Here is a 22098-nt window from a genome sequence, read left to right as displayed (position 1 = left end):
AGGCTTACTACACCAGTGTATAGTGCTATATAGCTCTATTAAAGTTGCTATAGCTGGGTGGAACATACCACAACTATTGTAGCTATTATAGCTCAAAACACAAAGCAAAAATTTCTCTTAATAGCTGTTCGTTGCCATGATAGTGTTCTCAAAATTAAAAAAAAGCGAAAATTCCAAATTATATTTCAACTACTACAATACATGTAAACTAATAACTACAAAACAGGCAAAAATGCGAAAATTACAGGAGGAAGAGGCAAGAGAACTAGAAGGAAGAATCAGAGAGGAAAGATGAATACAAAAAAAAGAAAGACTTACCAAATAGTGAAAATTGCGAAAATTCTTGAGGGAAGAGGAGGGAAGGGAGCTAGAAGGAGAGGATCAGACAGGAGGAAGTGAGAGTCAGAGAAAAGACTTGCCAAATGGTCAAAAATGCGAAAATAGTTGGGGGGAGGAGGAGCAGGAGGGAAGAGAGCTAGAAGGAGAGGGTTAGAAAAAAGATTAGTCAAATAGTCAAAAATGCGAAAATTATGGAGGGAGACTTACCAGAGTTCAAAGCACCAGCACCAGTACCAGCACCAACAACATCAACACCAAGAGAAGGATAGAGAAGCAAGAAGAAGAGAAGAGAGGCAAAAACTCGAAAATTGTAAGAAAAATATGGAAGATAATCTAATGAGGGGGCAGTGGGGGGGGAAGGAAAGAATGGGAAAAGACTTGTTGGTTGACCGCATTTTTGCTTACATAAGCAGTGCCAAACAAAGCCACAACACAAGACTTGGTGAATTTTCGAGTTTTTGGTTAATAGGACTAGGATTATGACAGTAAGAAAAAGACAATGAAATTGACTGTTAGCATTAGGATTTTGAATACACATAAGGTGAATTTTCGCATTTTTGCTTACATAAATAAGGTGTACCTTAACACTTTTGAACCCTTCAATTCCAAGTATTTTCCTTATAACTCACTAAGATCTTGACCTATTGAAGTCATTAGACTATGGATAGACTTCCCTTGACAAGGACTACAACTTTGATTTAATCAAAAAAAGTTCCCATGGTCAAGTTGCTTTCTTGAACCCTTCAATTTCGAGTATTTTCCTTATAACTCACTAGGATCTTAACCTATTGAAGTCATAAGACTATGGATAGACTTCCCTAGACAAGGACTACAACTTTGGTTTTCATCGAAAAAAGTTCCCACGGTCTACTGGGGTCTATAGTTGTTGAAATGTTTTACTTCTAAATACACTTACCAAACTTTATGGTAATATATAGACTTTCATGATGTCTATACTGGTCTATAGTGCTGTGATAGCTTGCCATAGACTGTATAGAGCTGTGGTGTGCTATCGGGGCTATATAGAGGATGGTCCTCTATATAGAGATATAGTTTTTCCTGATGTGGGTTCTTGAGTTTAAGGAAGACCTCAAAGGCGGTCCAGTGTTCAAAGCACAATTAGTTGCTCAAGGGTTCTCTCAAATCCCCGGTATCGACTTCGGCAAGACATTCACACCAGTAGCTAAGTCTGCATCCATTCGCATCCTTGCTGCGCACGCAGCCGCACATGACTGGGAGCTGGATTGTTTTGATGCGAAGCGTGCTTTCCTGTGGGGCAAGCTGCAGGAAGATGTATATATGCATCAACTGCCAGGCTTCGAATGCTTCGGACCAAACGGACAACAACTCGTCTGTCACTTTCTATCCTCGTTATACGGCCTCAAACAAGCTGTGTACAACTGGTACGAACTACTATGCAATGTTCTCACTCGTCTCGGCTTCTTACAGTTGCGACACTGACTATGCTGTCTTCATATTTGACCACGTCAACAGCGAGGGGGTGAGGGTAATTTGCATCATCGCCTGGCACATCAATGACAGATTAGCTGGGAGCAACAATCGCACGTTTCTCGATCAAATGAAGGGACAGATCGCAGAGCGTTTTGGCATCACTGACCTAGGGGCTGTCAGCAAATATCTTGGTATACAATTCATTCACGATCATAATACCCACGAGCTCTGGATGCACCAGGAGGACTACATTGCCTACTTGCTTGACGAGCACGGTATGTCCAATTGCAATCCAGTCACTCTACCTATGGACCCCAACTTCCCCTTCGGTTGCACCACCAACATCTATCCGCATGTTGACAAGCTCAAGACAGGAATACCGGAAACTTGTGGGCAAACTTTTATACCTCACTATGTATACTCGTCCTGATATTGCCCTTGCCGTGATGCGACTGGTGCAGCACAATGCTTCTGTAAAACCCTGTCATTACTCTGCGGCAAAATACATCCTTCGTTACCTCTCGGGCACTAAACACTTGAAGGCCCACTATGGCGGCACTGGAATCAATCCTGCTCTTCACGGTTTCAGCGACTCAGACTGGGCGTCTTGTCCAGAGGACTGCATATCAATCTTGGGTCATGTCTGGTTCTTCAATAGGTGGGCCAATCTTGCACTTGGCCAAGAAGCAGACCACACATGCACTGTCCTCAACGGAAGCTGAATACATGGCCCTGACCGCTGCGATCCAAGACTGGCCTCTGGCTACAATCCTTCTTTGCATGCATCACTGTCCCTCTATCTTTACCTTTGAGTCTTTTCGCTGACAACGCTGGCAGCTATTGTGCTCTCACAAGAGGCAGCCAATCACATGCACACGAAACACATCAATCTTCGCTACCACTTCATCCATCAGTCACATCAAAGAAGGGACCTTCTTACCAGCATGGCTATCCACCCACAAAAACACGGCCGACATCTTTACCAAACCCCTACCTTGTCCCATCTTCGTCCAACATCGTTCTGGTCTATCTCTCATGTCGCGTTAAAGGAGTTTTTTAATCGTTCATTGTCTCATTGAGGGGGTGTGCTGAAAGTAAACTCACCAATGTTTGTTTTTGTCTGTTATTATCTTGAATTCCTTTCATCTACTATATCACTTCACTGTCTACGTTTGTTTATATCTCAGTGGTTCTTTCACCAACGCTGAGGTATGTATCTCTACTGTTTGCACACTTGCTTTCTCTTATGATTAATTGTCTCTAGACTTGTCTATTAGGTACTGTCAATGCATAGTGGTTCTTTCACCAACGCTGAGACTTGTCTATTAGTTTCACCTTTCAACATGAGCATCTTCTGGATCTCAGGAATGGTATCCCACTTCATGAAACACAGGTCAAAGTAGGACGAATCCAGACCAAAAATACGCCCTGCCATCAAGCGTAGTTTGCCGATCTCACTCGAGCGCCTGCCTTGGAGATGCTGCTCTAGCTGCAATACATATCAATCAGTGCTTGGTCACACAATGAAATATATAAACTAACATACCAATGATTGAAAATGAGAGGTAGGTACAAAACGATGGAGGTGATCCGGTAGAAGTGAATACACCTCTGTCACAAGACAAAGTTCTTCGGCACTCTTGCTTGCGTAGCGACTAGCAGATATGATCATGGGCGGAGGGTTTGGCATGGGCAATCTGAGAACATGGTGCTTGGGTGGGAACATCTCAGCAATAACACCATGTTTGTGAGCAAAGGTTGAGAGTTCAACATCGTAAGCCTTCAGCTTGTCGGGAACTTGCGCACTCGAACATTGACGTTGATTGGATGCCAAGATTTTGTTCTTCTCACCCAGAGTCCTATTGTTATTTTTAAGTGACTGGTTTTCTAGTTGCAGACTTCAAATGATCTAATAGAAATGCACAAAATTAGAGTCACCAAATGTGAGCGAAGCAAGGCATAAACATTACCTCCATGTCTCCACCCTGCACAGAAGCTGATGACTGAGTGGTGGTTGATGAGATCCCTACCACCGGTGCATCCAAATAAGATACGTCATTGTAGTCTAACTCGGACTCCGAGTGTTACGACCAACGTTCACCAATAATGATGAAGGCGAGCACACAACCACTAGGACTTGGTCAGAGGGGATAGTGAACAAGATGGTATTGAGCGTCAACGTCTAGGTCACTACAAGTGTAGGAAACGAAGTGGTTAAGTCTAAGGAGTACTTACGCTAACTAACCTACTTATATACATAATATTGAATAGGAGTCTAAAAGAAATCAGCCAATGAGAAAAGAGTCGTACAATACTGCGGATGACTAAGTATGACATCATGATATATAAGCGAATGAGTAAGACGGCAACTAAACAGAAACCCAAGTTCCGACTGGTTCTTCTTTGGGAAGCAAGATTGTTCTAGCCCATGGAGTAGGGGAGCCAATCGGAGAAACCACAGGTGATATGTGAAGAGGTGAAGGTGTGACAGGGTGAGGAGTCACATGACCGGTTCGGGTACTGGAAGTAGCCGAAGGAAAACCAAGAAATGAAAAATGGTTCGTATTAGGAATTCGTGACATTACCCCCTTTCTAGGATGAGCGTCCTCGCGAATGTAAGATGGTTGTATATTTTTCTGTCTCCATTTGAGGAAGTCAGGGGTCGTCAGAATTGAAGTGGAGATTCACGCCAATTTAACCGCATTTGGGTTCTCTGCATAAAAGTCGGCTACAATGAGCGGCGCGTTCTTCACATCTTCCTCTGACTGCCATGTTGCTTCTTCTACTGCATATCCTTTCCATTTTACTAAATACTGCAACTTGCGTCTGTATAGGCGGCTTTGCAATATTTGCTCTGCTTCATATTCTGGGACTTGGTCAACAATCTCTGGCAGTGGACGTGTTTGCGGCGGGTGATCGACAAGTTGAGAGGTTTGATGCAGGGTGAGTAGCGATACATGGAAGACTGGGTGAATGCGATATTTAATGGGGAGTTTCAACTTGTAGTTTAGCTCGCCAGTCTTCTCTTCGATTTCAAATGGTCCCAGACGGCGGTCGGACAATTTCTGGCTCGGACGACGTTGTTTGATATTTGTCGCGTCTAACCATACCTTGTTGCCTGGTTTGAATTCTGGTGAGTCTTTTACTTTATGATCATAAAAGCGCTTCATTCGATTGTTCGCTATTTCTAGCATCACCTTTGTCTCTTCTTGTGCCTCCTTCATCTCGGCTACTCTTTGATCGGCTTGGGGAATTGTGTTGGAAGAGTTAGGGGAAATTGTGAATTCGGGATTATAGCCATAGACACATTTGAATGGAGAATGTCCAGTGACTGTTACGGAATTGTTATGCGTGAATTCAGCAATTGGAAGCCAAGAAACCCAATCAGATTGACGGTAGGATGTGAAGAGTTGTAGGTACTGCTCGACTTCTTGATTTATTCGTTCCATTTGTCCATCAGTCTGTGGGTGATATGCTGTTGACATGGACCACTTGGTTCCTAGTCTTTTCGAGACTTCCTGCATGAACTTGGACACAAATTGTGTTCCTCTGTCCGAAATCACCTTCTTCGGTGTCCTGTGCAGCTTCCATACATGATTGAGAAATAAGTCCTGCGATTCCCTTGGAATTAACATCCTTTGTAGTCGGAGCAAGATGTGCTTGCTTGGTGAAGCGGTCAACGACTACTAGAATACTAGTCCTTTCCTTGGGAGATGGGTAGATCGGTGATAAGGTCACAGCTTATAGTCTGCCATGGTCCTTCTGGAATTTCGTTTGGCTTCAAAGGTCCATGGGGTTTTGATGGTAATACCTTTGTTTGCTTACATCGATCACATCCATCTACATAGTCATTGACCAATTTCTGCATCTGAGGCCACCAATAGTTCTGCGAGACAAGTTCGAGAGTTTTGGCCCACCCCATGTGTCCTGCTGCAGGTGAGTCGTGAAAGATCTCTAACACTGAGCGATGAATTTCCTTGTTATTGGGAACGTAGACCAATCCTTGGAACAAAATGAGTCCATCCTCTGTATTCCACTCTTCCAATCCCCTTCTCAACTGTACAGGGGCCTTCTTCAGGGTTTTGATAGCATTTCGGACTTCCGGATCCAAATCAGTACAGTTTCTGATGCGCTTTAACAGCGATTGTTCTCCTTCTATCAGAATCTGACCTCTTTTTGCGGCTTTGATATGAAAAAACTCGGGTTTCAAAAGCACACGATCGGAATTGTCGTTTTCTACCCCCTCTCTGTGGTCTGGCCTCCTGGACAGAGCGTCGGCAGTGTCATTAACCTTTCCTGGTTTGTGTTGCAGAGTGAAGTTGTACTCTGCAAGGAACAAGGACCATCTCACCTGTCTCCGAGTTAACTTCTGGCTCATCATGAAGTACTTGAGGTTTTTATGGTCCGTCCAGATCTCTACCGGATGAGGTGTGCCCTGCACATAATGCCTCCACTCTTTCAATGCACGAATAATGGCTAAAAGTTCTTTGTCGTGAATGTCGTAATTACACTCTGCATCCTGCATCGATTTGCTAAAAAAAGCCACTGGATGCCATAGTCCATCTTCTTCCAACTGAGAAAGTACACCACCAGTAGCATAGTCAGATGTGTTGCTTTCTATCTTCTGTTTTTTATTTGCATCTGGCATGACTAGCACTGGTGCGGAAGTGAAATTGTCTTTCAGAGTTTTGAAAGCCTTCTCTTGCTTGTCTGTCCATTCCCATGGTACATCCTTCCTGATGAGCTCATTCATGGGTCTGGCAATGTTCGAGAAACCGAGAATGAATCGATGGTAAAAGTTTGCGAATCCCATGAATCTTTGAATATCCTTGACACAGGTAGGAGTGGGCCATTCCTGAACTCCTTTTACCTTGACCGGGTCCATCAAGACATGTCCATCTTTGATGATCAAACCGAGAAACTCCACTTCTTTCTTCTCAAAGGAACATTTCTCCGGTTTGAGATAAAGATCATTGTCCTGCAGTCTTTGTAGTACCTCGCACACCACCTTCTGATGCTTCTCTACATCACCGTTGGTGAAAACCAAGATGTTGTCAATGTAGACTACAATGACCTTGCCTTCCTTAAGGTCTTGGAAGATCTGGTCCATCATAGTTTGAAATGTAGCAGGGGAGTTCGTCATGCCGAAGTACATTACAACTGGTTCATGATGTCCAAAAGGAGTTTTGAAGGCGGCCTTCCACTGGTCTCCTTCTCTCATTCTAATATTGTTATAGCCCCATCGAACGTCCATTTTCGAAAAGAGTTTTGCACCGGAGAGACGATCAATGAGATCTTGAGAACGAGGGAGAGGGTATGCATTTCGGATGGTTTTCTCATTCAACCTCCGATAGTCCATGATGGGTCTGAGCTTTCCGTCCTTCTTAGCAACAAAGAAGAAAGGAGCTGCTACTGGAGATTCGCTATCTCTCAGTCGTCCCAAATCATATTCCTGCTTCAACCACTTCTCACATGCGTCATTTTTGGCGGGGGACAGGGGGTAAGCCTTCGCATTGGGAGGAAGATCGTTAGGGTCCTTGAGGTCCACCTTGTGATCCCATTTCTTGGACTCGGGGAATCGAGTAGACTCTTCTTCGGAGAAGACCTTAAGATAGTCATGGAGCCAGTCTGGCACCATTTCCTCTACAGGCTTCTTTTCCTTCTTCTTCTCCTCCTGCTGCGCTAACTCTGATGCGACAGAGCTCTTGTATCTGATCCACACGTTCTGTGATGAATCTTCATCCTTGACCTCCTCAATCTGCACATTCTTGGTAGCTCCGTGTCCAACAGTAGTAGCAAGGTCCAATTGTTTTTCTTCCTAAAGCTTGACAGGTATAGTACCCACATGTCCTGTACATTTTGGAGCTGAGGCTGTTCGACTGAACCTGATGATGGATAGAGGTTTCCTCGATATCCTCATCATTGTCATCTTCTGCCGGTATCAAATCGGGCAACACCGAAAGGATTGAAGAGTTCGTGGCTCTTCGCTTCTTTGCCTTGGTCTTTTTGTCCTTGACCTTGGCTTCTTGATATTTAACCAGACAACGGTCTAGTGCCACCTTTCCTGCATTCCAATCGATACTGGGGTTGTGGTATCATAGCCAATCTATTCCAATGATGACGTCATTGGTTCCTAGATCTGTGATCAGAAAGGCCACTTCTTCCTAATGATCCCCTATTGTAAGCTTCAAATCTGCGTAACTTGTAATTGGTCCGATGGAATTGTCTGTTTCATCAATATTATGGATCGACATTGCTCGCAACAACTGCTTGGTCTGGACTTGATTCTTTTTGACAAATTTTTCACTAATGAAAAGGTTTGTTGCTCCGCAGTCTACTAGAGCATTGACGGCTGCTTTCTTGTGTTTCCCTTCCAACGTAACTGGCAAGTAGAAATGGTCTCGTTTATTCCCAGAACAAACTTCTGACACTTCTGCAAACATAATTGCCGAGTCACCGAGAATGGAAAAACAATTTCTCTGATCTAAGTCCGCAGTCGACTTCGATCTCCCTAAAAACCCTTCTGCTCCTCTTTCTTTGCTGGGTTGTACATGCTGGAGAGGCAGATCCTCTCATTGACGATGATATCTTCCAGTATGAGTGGTTTCACAGCTGGAACTTCTTCTACCTTGCCGGCGCAGACAGCTGGTCCTTTGCCTTTGTCAAGGGGCTTTCCCGTGCAGTTACAGGCCATATGCCCTTCTTCTCCGCAGCGGTAGCACTTGAAAACACCTCCCGGTTGTCCTTGAGGTCGGGGTCTACCTCCTGTCCTGGTTGCATCAACGTCCATGGCGTTTCTTCCCTGTGACGTGGTCTTGGGTGCTCCAGCTGGTGCGGGTGGAACAGCGGAGCCTTGCCAAGGTCGTCGTGGTGCGAAGTTCATCTTCCTCTCGTCGTCAAGCTCCTCGAGGTTCTGCCCGACTAGAAGCACCTCCCTGATTAATCCCTCCAGGGTGTCTTTCCTGTTAGGATGGATATTGGCCAAGTAGTTTTTAACTCGTTGGTCCAATCCATGGCGGAGTTTGCGCATCAACTCATAGTCGGAGAATTGACAGAAGGCGAGCTTCTGGCGGAAGATGGAGATATACTCCCCGACTGTTCGATTTCCTTGTTGGAGAGCTTCCAACTCTCTTGCTGCCTTCTCCTCTTTGTTGACGACAGTCCACATGACCTTCATGTCCTTGACGATGCTGTCATAGGATCCGGTATGGCCGCTGAGAGCCATGGGGGTAACACTTTCCGCCCATTTGGCTGCGGCGCCCCGGCAAAAAGAAATGAGGCAGGTGCATTTCTGCTGCTCTGTCACTCCAGGGTAACCAGTGAAGTAGATGGCAAGTTGGGTGAGGAAGGTGTCAACATCAATGGAGTTCTTCTCACCCGTGAAGTCCATTGGTTTTGCCATCTTGAGATCAGAGCCTGAAGTCCCAGATGTAGAGCCTGGGATCTTCGTTGTAGGCGAGGTTTCCAAAAGCGTGATCTTGTCTTCTGTGTCCCTCAGCCTGATCTTCAGGTAATTGATCTCGTCGTCCGCGTGCACCAGGCCTGCTTGCAGCTCGTCGATCTCCTTCTGCAGACTGTCTATCAAGTGTCTGGTGTACTCTCTTTCTGTTACAACGACGGCAGTTGATTGCGCACGAAATGTCCTGATGGGTGATTATACTCGACCTGGGCCCAGAGATGCCGAAGGGTGCAGAAGGGCCTGCGGTTGGGGTAGTGGATGATCCTGCAGGTGGTAATGGGCCTAATGGGTTGATCCATCCTTGGGGCACCAGAGAGTGGATTGCACCCCTTGGTGGAGTTGCTACTCTTGGTACAACTGGGGGAGCATCTATCACTTCCATATCCTCGGAAACGTTGATCCCAGGCTCTTCTAGATTCTTGGACATGGAAGAATGAGCAATGGGAATCCAAACAGGAAATGTTGTTGTGTAGCGCGAAAGCCCTAGCCTCGACTAGGCGGGATCTGTACGGCGGGGCAATGATGACAAAGGTGCGAATGCAGCATGTGTAGCGGTTCGTCAACCTATGTAGAACTCAAGAGGAGTTCGCGAAAGATGCGATGAACTTTGGGTCTACTTTTAGCACCCTTCGTTCCTATCGTAAAGTATTTAGACAGTGAGAGGACTGTTGCGAGTGCCGTTGTGTTACATAGAAAGCAGATATGGTAGCGTACAGTTGGCAGGGTTTTGGGCCTCACTGCAGACGTGCGGAAACAGGACCTAAGTGTCACTGATCCTTATGAACTGGCGGCTCATAGTAAGACGAGGGCCTGGTTCACTTCTACTAAAGACTAACATAAAGAGATTGAGATAACAAAACACGTCGGGGAATGATGATTGAATTAAAATGTAATCCATGAGATAAATCTCAGCAGAATAGCACAGTGAAGTTTATCATGAACAGTGATGTCCAAGATTAAAGTTCGAGTCGGAGTGGTAAGATAGACTTAACCTAATGTTATGACCAATGTTCACCAATAATGATGAAGGCGAGCACACAACCACTAGGACTTGGTCAGAGGGGATAGTGAACAAGATGGTATTGAGCGTCAACTGTCTAGGTCACTACAAGTGTAGGAAACGAAGTGGTTAAGTCTAAGGAGTACTTACACTAACTAACCTACTTATATACATAACATTGAATAGGAGTCTAAAAGAAATCAGCCAGTGAGAAAAGAGTTGTATGATACTGCGGATGACTAAGTATGACATCATGATATATAAGCGAATGAGTAAGATGGCAACTAAACAGAAACCCAAGTTCCGACTGGTTCTTCTTTGGGAAGCAAGATTGTTCTAGCCCATGGAGTAGGGGAGCCAATCGGAGAAACCACAGGTGATATGTGAAGAGGTGAAGGTGTGACAGGGTGAGGAGTCACGTGACCGGTTCGGGTACTGGAAGTAGCCGAAGGAAAACCAAGAAATGAAAAATGGTTCGTATTAGGAATTTGTGACACCGAGTCATCATGTGCAATGGGACACTGAGGCATCACAAGAACTGGTACAGTCAAGTAAAACACAGTATGGAAAGTAATGATGGACAGACCCACCATTTATAGTTGAAAATATTTGCTGCACAACTTGGACCGAACAACATGATGAAAGAAAACACAGGGGAAATTACATTGTGCATAGCCTTGATGTTTAATTGAAATCAGCATGCGGGTGAATGATAATATGACACGAGGCAACTTGCATTTGTGGCACTATCTAGTGCTGATGGCCAAGAAGTATTGGAGAGCCAGCATGCACCATTGGGACCGATGACTGTAACAACAGTCTAATAAGCGCTGTAATATTTAAAACTGAAAGATTCTGAATCAGATGTTGTGCTATTGGCTCAACATGCTTTGACCTAGAAGACTAATGATGCAGACTCACCTGCATTTGCTTGACATAATAATAAATGTGCTTGGATTGTGGTCCCAATTGGTTTGAGATTAAGATTCAGAAGTTGCAATATTGAACGTTGAACTCAACCAGTGGACTTAGTGAGAAAACATGCACAGACCTGGACTCGGCTATTAGAACCGAGTGTGAGCGTTGATTCAACTTGTTTAAACTAATTAAAACTCGATTAAATGCTGACATAATCATGCTGACAATGCGCCTTTAGTGGCAGGTGGGTATGAATGATTCAGAAGATGAAGATTAGCTTTGGTAGGATGTAACTAATATTGTAGTAGGATGATTCAGATGTACAGTCTCAAAATAAAGCCAGGTCAAGTAATGATGCTGCAGGGTATAGATAGTCTTGGTAGTAGTCTGTAGCCGGTCCAGGTGAAGCATTGAACAGAGGTAGGTTTGTGTTTTGGAATACCTGGCGATGAAGGTGCCGATACAATATGTCAGTACAATCCTCCACACCTGGGGGCAATGCCATTCAAAATGGTGAGGAAGGGGGGTTCATTGAAATTAAAGGAAGCTTACCATGTGGTAACCAATGGTGTCGCTATCACCAAACAGTGGGCGAAGTGATGACCTGAAGATCCCCAAGCAGTGGGAAAGCGTCAATGCTCCTTTGATGCTGCCGAGTGCATGTGGGGTACTGGAGAACCAGAGGGGGGATACCTGGGGTGAGGATTGTCATGCTCCTCTTGGTCTTGGCTGTTATGGACTTGTACTTACTCTCTAACTTCTATGTCTTCCTCCTTCATGCCAGCTGAAGACACACTGCAGTGGTCAGCAGCAGCATCAGCTGCTTCTCTCAACTCCGCATCTACATCCGCATCACCTTTGCCGTCTGCGTCTGGATCTGTGTTGGGGTTGGAGTGGGGAGAAGGAAGGTGTTGTGCTGAAAGGTGTGTGTCAACTAGGGAGTGATAAAATGGAGGATGTTTCACCCACCAGATGACACCACACCCTGTCGTCTTTGTCCAGGATGTTCATCATCAGTAGTCTGTAGGGTAGTGATTACAGGCGGAGAGGGAGGGTCACAGTTCTGATCTGACTCGAGACATACTAGTTTGGATTAATACAGATAGCACGAAATGATGAATGACAATGAACCACATGGACGCAAAAAAAAAGAAAAAGAAACAAAAGAGCACGAAAACAACAGTTGCAGACAGCGAGATGAGCATGGGATGAAAACATATGATTGGAGTGTGGGGTGATCCAATTCGATGATTTGCATTAGATGATAGAAAGAGATTCAAGATTCGACTGGATGATAATCAATAGTGAGAGTCACCATAGATCCAAGATGAGGAATAACAAGACAGAGAACCAGGACACCAGTCAAGGAAGCGCAAGCCACGTGAACGCGAAGGAAAATATCTTGCATTCATCTTCGGTGGTGGGAGGAATAGTGGGTGGAGGTGCTGGTACAATGGCAGGGATGAAGGTGTTAGGAGGTCCAGGTGTTAGTGGGGAGCCATTGTGAGCTGGCGCTATGTCATCAACTCGAGATCCATTCATTAAAAAAGGCACGCACTGATATTTGCGCTTGACCCTGGTTTCCCCTTCTTTTGGGGGGCGCCCATGATGGGAGGGGCAAAAATGTGGGTTTGATAGGTCCTGAGTTCGCCAGGTTGATCTAATGGACCTACTGGGATACCCCTGGACTGGTGGGCAGCCAACACGGCACAGAGAGACTGTGGCTGTTGGTCACGGGCATTGAGAGCGCTCCTTTCATCAGTGGCAGCATCAAGGAGGTCCTTGATATCCTATGAAGTAGCACAGACACTGGATTGGCTGCTGGATCGGGAGTGAGATTTATGAGTAGGCCGAATGGTAAGGTGATGTGTTGAATTTGACGAAGTCATTGGGGGAGGGAGTCGATATGGAACACCATCACAGTAGACGGTAAATGCTAGCGGTGATCAGCCAAAGCTAACATGGAAGAGTGTGTAGGATTCAGTGGTACGGTAAGAGGTTAAGATACCAGTACATCAGTAATAGGATATTATATACACTGAATCAGCGTTAGTAACCAAACACATACAATTGTAACGCGTGTCCAATCAACACAGATCACGTGTATGACGCATTAATTACATGAGAGTAAGCAGCATGTCAATGCTTACACAATATCAGGAATGCGACCGCATGACATGGATGTAGCCTGGAGAATGTGAGGAAGTAAAAATGTAGTATGAGAGGGAACTTACGGAGAGTAGAGGCCTGTAGTCATATTCGCCACAGTCATTACAAGGTCATTTGGAAGATGGCTAGAGGGGTGCAATGAGATAAGATGTGTCATTGAAGCTGCCTGAGCGAGGACGGACACCATGAGTGGATGGGGGAGGAGGGAGGGGGCCTGGAGGGAGAGCAGCAGAACTGAGGGATGATGAAGTGTAGTGATGGTGAGATCGGTGGTATGGACGTGGTGGGGGTTCTACAGTGATAGTAGGATTTGCAGAGTAGGGGCTGTGATCGTGCTGGATTTGATTTGAGATGGGGGTCAAGACGAGATGGCCACCTGCATCTCTAAGGATACGCTGGAAACCAGCATGTGCATCGGCAGCATGGGATTTGATGGCTGCAAGATATTCACTGAGTTCATCATAAGACTCGAGAACAACACGCCTGTGTGCTTCTGCCTCATCTCTCTGTCTATCAGTATGGGCTATACGAGCCTCGTCTGAGAGGGGAGCACCATTGAAGGTCACCATTCAAGCATCCAGAACATTGTGCCAATGATCAAAGATGGCGCGAGAAACAGAGGAATAAATGTTGTGGCGAGTCCCAAGTCCAAATTGGAGATTTTGAGCATGCGGCGGATGACGCAGGGAACTGCAATCACAATGGGGAAGGCGAGCAGGAGTGATGCAATTGGTGGGGCTGATGATGACTCGGACACATAAAAATCGACGGTGATGACTGAGGGAACGATGGATGAGATAAAGAAGAGTGAAATGTATACAGGTTCAGAGATAAGGGAGGAAGTAAGAATCCAATCACTGGCTGCAGATGTCCTGCATTTGAAGGAACATATCAGTGTCAATAGTATCAACAACCAAAAACTCGCCAGGTCTGCTGGCATCCTCTACTATCAAACAACCCCGAATAATTGAGTGAACTGAAAAAAATTCTGCGGAAGCCCTAGGCTTTGTCTTGACACGCCAAAACTGAAAGTCTTTGTCCTTTTGAGGACGAATGCCGACCGGTTGATCATATGGGAGAACAAGTGTGACAGGATATTGAACATCCCCTACTGTGCATGTGAAAATCAACATTAGTTTGCCAAAGATGATGCCAGTGTCAGTCTGCAAGATGACGCAATTGTATCGCGGTGAGCCATGGAACATCGGAGTGCATTGAAGGTAGTCCATGGACACTCGCCAGTCGACAAGTGACTCAAAATTGACTTTAAGGAATTGATGTTCCATGATCTAATTCAAAAGGACTCAGAGATTATGTTATTTCGGAGTGTTGAACATCATCAACTCACCATGTCACTCGCAATGAGTTGAATCCATTGTCCACCTGGAAACGGTATGCTGTTGGCAGCAAACGCATGGTTCAGAAAGTCGTTTAGCTTGATTCAAAATCTATCAAACACTGGATTACCTGGTGCAGGGAGTATCCCTACGCTAGGCTCGTATCCACCACTTTTCCGATGCATCAGGTGTCCATCCGACGTCCATCCGACATCTATCCATTCCATCCGATACACATCCGCTTTTCGGATGACATGCCTTCGGATCTCCCCCTATAGCTCACGCATCCGCCGCATCCGTCCTGTCCACGTCCATTCTACCTCATTGGTACATACTCACACACATTTTCTTGTTACAGACTGAACACAGACATATCCTCTCACACTCCAGTATTTTTCGGATAGCTTATGGCACGGTCTAGACTCGCTACCTATATATCTATGTTCCTTGAAAATACTGTACCCTATAAGCATGGAGGTTTTTGGAAAATACTTACTTCATGTAACTTCCTCCCACTTTTCCTGCACCTTACCAGAAGGTCGCTTTGACTTATACCCACTATCCATCCAACCTTTAATGAACTTCCTTTGACTTTGATTTGCATCCTGTCCGATCTGCAAGTGCCATCCGCTCCATCCGATGAATCCGTACGTTTCGCATCCTATCCGTTTCATCCGCTTTTGCAGATCTTTCATCCTATAGGGTTGTTTTAGACAGAGACTAGTATTCCCCAGTAGCAATCCCCTTAAGGGTCGAACGCACTTGTTCCCAAGCGAGGCAGCAGGCAGCAAAGACCCAACTGTGTAGTAGATTGACTTCTCTCTGTTGCACTTGTTGTACCCACACCGGACTACCTGCCTCGATGAGTGTGAATGACATTGTTACCTGCTTTGAACTGAGAGTAAAATGTTGGGTATCAGTAGGTTCCGTCGAGTCAACATCAATATCATCTGAGTTGTTGGTCTCCTGGAGTGCAGTATCGGGTCGGTCTATGCTGAGATTCTGAGTGTCAAGGTGATCCAACTTGTTGCGAATGTATTCCGCAATCAAGCTGTCATGGTTGTATTGGAGGATCTTAAAAAAAATTCATTGTTAGTCATATATATGCGAACTCAGATTCAGAAGTCACTTACCTGTTCAGTGAAGTTCTTGAAATTTGTGCGATCTTGATAGGCATCTTTCAATGGGCTGTGCATTTTCTCATTCGGCTTGGTGCTGTAGTTTCGAGAAACACCTTTCGCCTCGATGTCATCAAAGAGATGGGCCGAAAGATGTTTCTTGGGGAAATTCCAGGACTTCTCGGACATCTCTGCTGTATCCTCGATGTATTTCTGACCAAACAATTGGATTCAATGCAATGAATTAGAATTGAACTAAAAATATGTACATCCATCAATCCAGTGAGCTTTGACAACACTTCCCGGCCATTATTGATGGTATCTTCAGTATGAACCTCTCATGAAGCATACATATTGAACTCCACGTAGCTTCAGATACAGCGGAGCATGAGATATGCCTCTGGATCTGTATCGTGGTTGAATACATTATGTGTTGCAAATACAGTAAGCTAAAACAATGTGAATGATATATTAAAGTGAATGATCTAGACTCGCCTTAGAGATGTCTTCGTATTTTGTCCTGTCGGAAAATGATACTGATATAACCTGATTGAAGTGATTCAGGTTTCACCAACGCAGAATTGATTGAAAGCTGACAATATAAATGAAAACCTACATAAGTACAGCGGAAAAATGACTCACAAGCTGTCAATCTGGACAGTGGCCTGTCGACCCAAACATTCAACCCATTTCTGCAGTTCGGGCCACATGTGATCACTGAACAATCCCTTGTTGTTGAAGTGGAGCTTGTCGTGCAATAGAGCCCTGTGGACGTCGGTGTGCTCCAGAACGCCAAATGAACTCTGAAAACGAAACAGTAATATTAGACTGAGTAAGATAAAGATAAGGATAAGAGCGAGACTCGCGTTGACATCGTGGAGGCTCTGGGAACTCAAGATCTGTTCTCTTGCATCCAATGTAGAAGATTCTCGCACTCGAGCAAGCAATGCCTTAGTTCCTGTGCATGTGCGGAGAGGAAATACCTTGAGAGTGTTTGAAAGTTCGTTGTGAGGCACTAGACAGACAGGACAAGGAAATTTGCCCATTAAACCACGAATCAATGCCATTACAGCCCTACAACAGTGAACACATTTAGATGTCAGAGATATATAATAGTTACCAGAACTAGAATACATGTACTGTTCTTCATAGTCTGCAGATAGTATTAGTACAATTGGATAGAAGGCGCAAATAACATCATCCCAGTATTTGATGGCAGAACCAAACCTCGATAGCAGTGCCAGACAGTCGAGAATCTTCAGAAACAAGGCATGCCACACCGCATTCTTGAAGTTGACAAAAGCAGGTTTTCCAGAATGCTACTTGTCTTCCTTTACCTGTCCTGAGTGTTAATAATGAAATCATCAGTAGTTATAAGGAAGAGTAGAGCGAACAATAAGCAGCCAACCAACAATGCGCCCTCCACCCAAGCCTTCTCCGTTGTGAATCGCGATAGGAAGATTAGCACAGTGAGCGACTATGGGATAACCTTTCGCGAGACCGAATGATGACAATTTTGCTTTGTCGGCATACAAAATGAACACAAGAGGTTTTGCGTCTGGTGGGATTTTCGACTATTATGATATTCTGAATCAGTCAATGGTATATACTACAATGCAGACATGATACTAATAAGAAAATGACCTACCTGATACTCCCAAAATGCATTAGCAGTCCATGGTTCATGAATGAACCAAACGAACTTCTCACCATTGAACTTTGACAGCCTTTGTGCATTGAAGATGAAGTTCGGACCTACTTGTGGATCTTGAAGTAAATCGGTGACCCAGTCCCACAGTGAATGATGAAATAGTGGGAATGTTTGATCAACACCTCAGAAGGGCACAGTAACTTCCTCCTTTGTAAACTATTACATGACAGAAGCAAAATAAGCATAGTATATACGAAGTTAGTGAATAGTACACACAGGTGTCATCTTGAATGACACTGCATCCCACATGTCTCTCACATCTTTGCGATTCTTGAGGGTAAAGAGCTCAATCCTGCTGCAATGAATGAGGTGAATGAGCCGGTCCAGCTGTTCATGAGAGAGTCCAGCATTGTGAGCAAGTTCTGCAACCTCGAAGTTGATATGAGTGCGAAACGGCTGCCAGGGCATAGGATCTGCTTCTGGAACTGCTGGTGGGGCACCGGGACCGCTTCCATAGTCCTCAAAGTGGTACACTTTGGTGGGGATACCACTACTGGGGTGGTATTCCACTTTGATATCGTCAATGTCATGCTGGGGTGCAGGCGATGCTGTTCCAGATGGTGGTGGATCACCTGTATAGACATAAGTTGAAAACATGATGATACAAAGAAATGACGAAAACATACCATCAGAATCGGTCCATCCCACATCAGCATCATGTTGGTAGTCTATTTGGTTATTGAAATCGAAATCATCACCCTCCGAGCGATTGTTGATAGCTTGCGTCAATGCACGACAGGTCAGTGTTGGCGATCAAGGACAAACGAAAGTGATGGCTTACAAGATGTCGAGCCACTGACGGATGGACGGACACCAGTGAACACACTACCCTGATGCGCCTGTTCTCGCTCTACAATTAATTAACATTAGTGTAGAATCAAAATGATGCTAGTAATATAGTAGACATACCTTGACGAATGGCCCTAGCAAGCTCCAAATCCTCTCTTCTTTGTTTAGAGCGCCTCTGGCAAGCCTTTTCGTGTGTTTGGAATCCTTGGCGATGAAAGGATCGGCCACAATGATCACAGGATTGTTGCAAATTGGTGGGCATCTAATATGATATTGAAACTGGGACACATATCAGCATCAGATTCATCAGAGACAGTGATGAGACTTACATGAATTGTTAGTGAAGATGGGTGTAAAATCACCTCTCAAGACAGCAGATGGTGTGGCACTTTGATGGAGAAGTGCTGGAGGGTGAAGTCGGGTATACAAAGCTTGCAGAATCTGAAATATGTAAGTGATTCGAATCAGCAGACTAATAACATTTAAAAGACACAGATCTGCCAATGAAATTATACAAATCAGAACTGTAACAAGGAGAACAGACGATACTAACGAAGGCTGAAGTTGTTGGTGAAGGGGTGTTGAGAGGATGGTGTGGTGTCTGAATTAACAGCTGGCTACAGCATTGCAATTGACGTACCAATGGTCTAGGTCCAGCATCAATATTACAAATCAGTTACAATGATGCAACTCTGGTATAAATATTCCTAATGGGTTTTAAGAATAGAACTTAGGTTTCAATATTGTGACTCGGTATCAATACAGTTGAAACCGAGTCTCACAGGCATGCTGTTGCAACCAACTTACGAAATTTCTGACATGTCAATAAGTGCTTGGCTAGCTTTGTTACCAACTTCTGTAGTGTCATGAAAATGTGATGATGTCACAAGCAACGCCATGTGGCATGCGGAAAGCCACACTATGCATTTAGATCAGGCAGCCTCTATGCGTTTGGGGCAGTCGAATTTGACCGAGGTAAATTCTTGACATACTCCTTCATAACCGACAGCATCCACGGGCAGCTTCTTTAGAGTAAGACACAATGTAGCTAGGAACAATATTAAAGTCTTCAAACATAACCTTTTGAATATAATAACTCATGTGAATTAGTTGAATTGGTTGTAGTGTTCAATTTTTTGCACAAGTTTGCCATAGCTTTACTGAATAATGAAACCTCCATTTGTGCTCGATACATCCTCTCCTCCATCAAGCATCTCCCTCTTTGCAGAAAGAGTACCGTGCTACTGTCCTCTTGCTGGAGCTGTGTCTGCGTAGCAATCTCCCTGATGCTCATGTCAAGGAGAGCTATTAGATTGTGTGGGTCAACCAATTCAAACAGCACGAAAGCTGTGGCGTAGAGGGAGTATGGAAGCTGGAGGTGAACTTATGAGCAATCAGTATGAAAACTAATGTGAGCAGACTAATGATTCCAGTCCTGAAATTTTGGAGCCAACATCTCAGGGCAGTCTCGGTGGGTTCAATTTCAACAAAGTGGTTTTTTGAAGGTGACTGGGACATAGGAAGAGAAGCTGAAATGATATTTAACATGTTGAAAAGTTTGTAGGGAGCAAAAGGCTCCAGGGATATTGAGCCCATTCAGTGTACAACTCCTTGTTAGACGGGCCAGCCGAGGGACATAATATCCCATATTAAACGGGCCAGCGGACCATGGGCCAATGTCATAATATCCTTGATGTTGATGGGTGGGCCAATGTGTATATAATACTTGATGGTAATGGATGGGCCAATGTTGCCACTATGTGTAAGGGATTTGATAGAGATAGGAGGGCCGAGATATTTGAATGATGTAGACTAGTGGGCAGATGGAACTGTCGATTGCATAGGCGGATGGGCCAATGGGACTGTACATCATATAGACAGATGGGCCGATGGAACTGTTGATTTTATAAATGGATGGGCCGATGGGACTGTACATTACATAGACAAATTGGCCGATAGAACTCTCAATTTAAATGATGTAGACTAGTGGGCTGATGAAACTGTCAATTATATAAACGGATGGGCCGATCAACCTGTAGATTGTATAGACGGATGGGCCGATGGGACTGTACATTACATAGACAGATGGGCCGATGAAACTGTCAATTATATAAACGGATGGGCCGATCAACCTGTAGATTGTATAGACGGATGGGCCGATGGGACTGTACATTACATAGACAGATGGGCCGATGAAACTGTCAATTATATAAACGGATGGGCCGATCAACCTGTAGATTGTATAGATGGATGGGCCAATGGGATTGTAAATTGAATAGACAGATGGGCCGATCAACCTGTAGATTGTATAGACAGATGGGCTGATGGACCGATGGGACTGTACATTACATAGATGGATGGGCCAATCAACCTGTAGATTGTATAGACGGATGGGCTGATAGGACTGTACATTACATAGATGGATGGGCCGATGGGACTGTAAATTGAATAGACGGATGGGCCGATCAACCTGTAGATTGTATAGACGGATGGGCCGATAGAACTATTGATTTTATAGACCGATGACCTAGGAAGACAGATATTAACTCGGTGATACTGGACGTTGGAATGTGTTACTTGGTGCTTGGTACTCAGGCCTGAGTGGTTGGTTATGGGTGGTTGGGACCCGGGACTGACTCGGCGTGTGATGCTTGGTGCTTGGTGCTCGACACTCGATGCTTACGACCTGATCGAAAGTATCCAATGCTCAACATTCGGTCGGGGCTCAATCGCTTTCTCAGAGGTATGGAATTTATGAATATACAGTGGCTCAAAAAACTGTCCGCATGTTTTCACATTTTTCACTATCTATGATATTTTATGAGAATGTACAAACACATCAAGGACATGCTGGTACCATATTGGAGTACTACTTCAGGGCTTCCAATTGAGCCCTATGGCGTGGGAATCAGCCGAGATATGGTGGACATATGAGGCTTACAAAATGATGACTCATGCGGACAGTTTTTTGACTCAAATATTTTACAGTGATAATCAGGTATTCTAGTACATTGTGTGACCTCCCTTGGCTTTAATTACTGCCTCTATCCTTCTAGGCATACTCTTAAAACTATATCTAACTATATAAACCAGAATGTCTTATGTGTCATAGTCATAATCACTATGAAAGCCATCTCCTCTGCTCGAAGGGATAATATCCTCTCTTTGTCCTATGCTGGCCTCTCTGCTCATCAAATTTTCTCTAGAACTGAAGTATGCAAGTCTACTGTGGCCAAGTGTATCAAAGAAAGCCATCTGGACAAGGAAAACTCTTGTGGAGGACGTCCACCTCTGCTAATAAGAGGGCTATCATCCAACATATCACTACAGGAAAGGCTAATGATGCCGTCCAAGCCACCCATTATATCAATTCCACCATCACCACCACTGTCTCTTCACAAACTGTGAGGAATTTTCTCAAGGCAGTTCATCTCAAGGCAGTAACAAAGAAGAAATGCCTCTTCTCTCTATCAAACATAGACAGAGAAGACTACCTTTGGCTTGGCCCATCAAAACTGGACTGTAGAGGACTGGAAGCATGTTATATGGTCAGATGAGACCAAAATCGATAGGATTGGGTCAGATGGGAAGGTATATGTGTGGAAAAAGAAGAGGGATTTTCTAACAGACAGAGAGGTTAGTGAGACTGTCAAATTTGGAGAAGGTTCTCTAATTGTATGGGGCTGTATGGGATGGAATGGTGTGGATATACTTGCTGAAGTTGAGGGGAGGATGGATGCTGAGCAGTATGTGGACATTCTAAATGACCACTTGCTGTCTAGCATAGCTGAATTAGGGATTGATGA

At 44.6% G+C, this 22098-nt stretch overlaps 4 protein-coding genes across 4 annotated transcripts; all 4 read right to left on the bottom strand.

The window, feature by feature from the left end:
• Positions 1 to 161: 161 nt before the first annotated feature.
• EDB91DRAFT_1339589 (uncharacterized protein) lies at positions 162 to 993 on the bottom strand (the record flags this gene model as incomplete). Its single annotated transcript, XM_041325678.1, has 5 exons — positions 162 to 215; positions 246 to 265; positions 319 to 475; positions 547 to 639; positions 969 to 993. 5 exons carry the CDS (start codon positions 991 to 993, stop codon positions 193 to 195), a joined length of 318 nt encoding a protein of 105 aa, XP_041171518.1. The 3' UTR covers positions 162 to 192.
• Positions 994 to 2929: 1936 nt separating this feature from the next.
• EDB91DRAFT_1263496 (uncharacterized protein) lies at positions 2930 to 3517 on the bottom strand (the record flags this gene model as incomplete). The annotated part of the gene is made up of 2 exons (XM_041324451.1): positions 2930 to 3280; positions 3338 to 3517. The coding sequence occupies 2 exons, from the start codon at positions 3515 to 3517 to the stop codon at positions 3065 to 3067; spliced, it is 396 nt and encodes a 131-aa protein (XP_041171517.1). The 3' UTR covers positions 2930 to 3064.
• Positions 3518 to 11496: 7979 nt separating this feature from the next.
• EDB91DRAFT_1086656 (uncharacterized protein) lies at positions 11497 to 12373 on the bottom strand (the record flags this gene model as incomplete). The annotated part of the gene is made up of 4 exons (XM_041316081.1): positions 11497 to 11610; positions 11721 to 11772; positions 11919 to 12153; positions 12253 to 12373. 4 exons carry the CDS (start codon positions 12371 to 12373, stop codon positions 11497 to 11499), a joined length of 522 nt encoding a protein of 173 aa, XP_041171516.1.
• A 1818-nt stretch (positions 12374 to 14191) lies between these two features.
• On the bottom strand, positions 14192 to 18100 carry EDB91DRAFT_1239606 (uncharacterized protein; the record flags this gene model as incomplete). The annotated part of the gene is made up of 13 exons (XM_041321877.1): positions 14192 to 14626; positions 14686 to 14772; positions 15560 to 15748; positions 15808 to 16005; positions 16218 to 16241; positions 16288 to 16328; positions 16368 to 16384; positions 16435 to 16595; positions 16659 to 16866; positions 16933 to 17111; positions 17187 to 17366; positions 17441 to 17625; positions 17716 to 18100. The coding sequence occupies 13 exons, from the start codon at positions 18098 to 18100 to the stop codon at positions 14192 to 14194; spliced, it is 2289 nt and encodes a 762-aa protein (XP_041171515.1).
• Positions 18101 to 22098: the final 3998 nt, after the last annotated feature.

The sequence above is a fragment of the Suillus paluster genome (genome assembly GCF_016628075.1).
Source record: "Suillus paluster strain FC165 chromosome Unknown EDB91scaffold_101, whole genome shotgun sequence".
Lineage (NCBI taxonomy): Eukaryota > Fungi > Basidiomycota > Agaricomycetes > Boletales > Suillaceae > Suillus > Suillus paluster.
The sequence above is the reverse complement of the archived record's forward strand: the minus strand, read 5'-3'. Positions and strand labels throughout refer to the sequence as shown.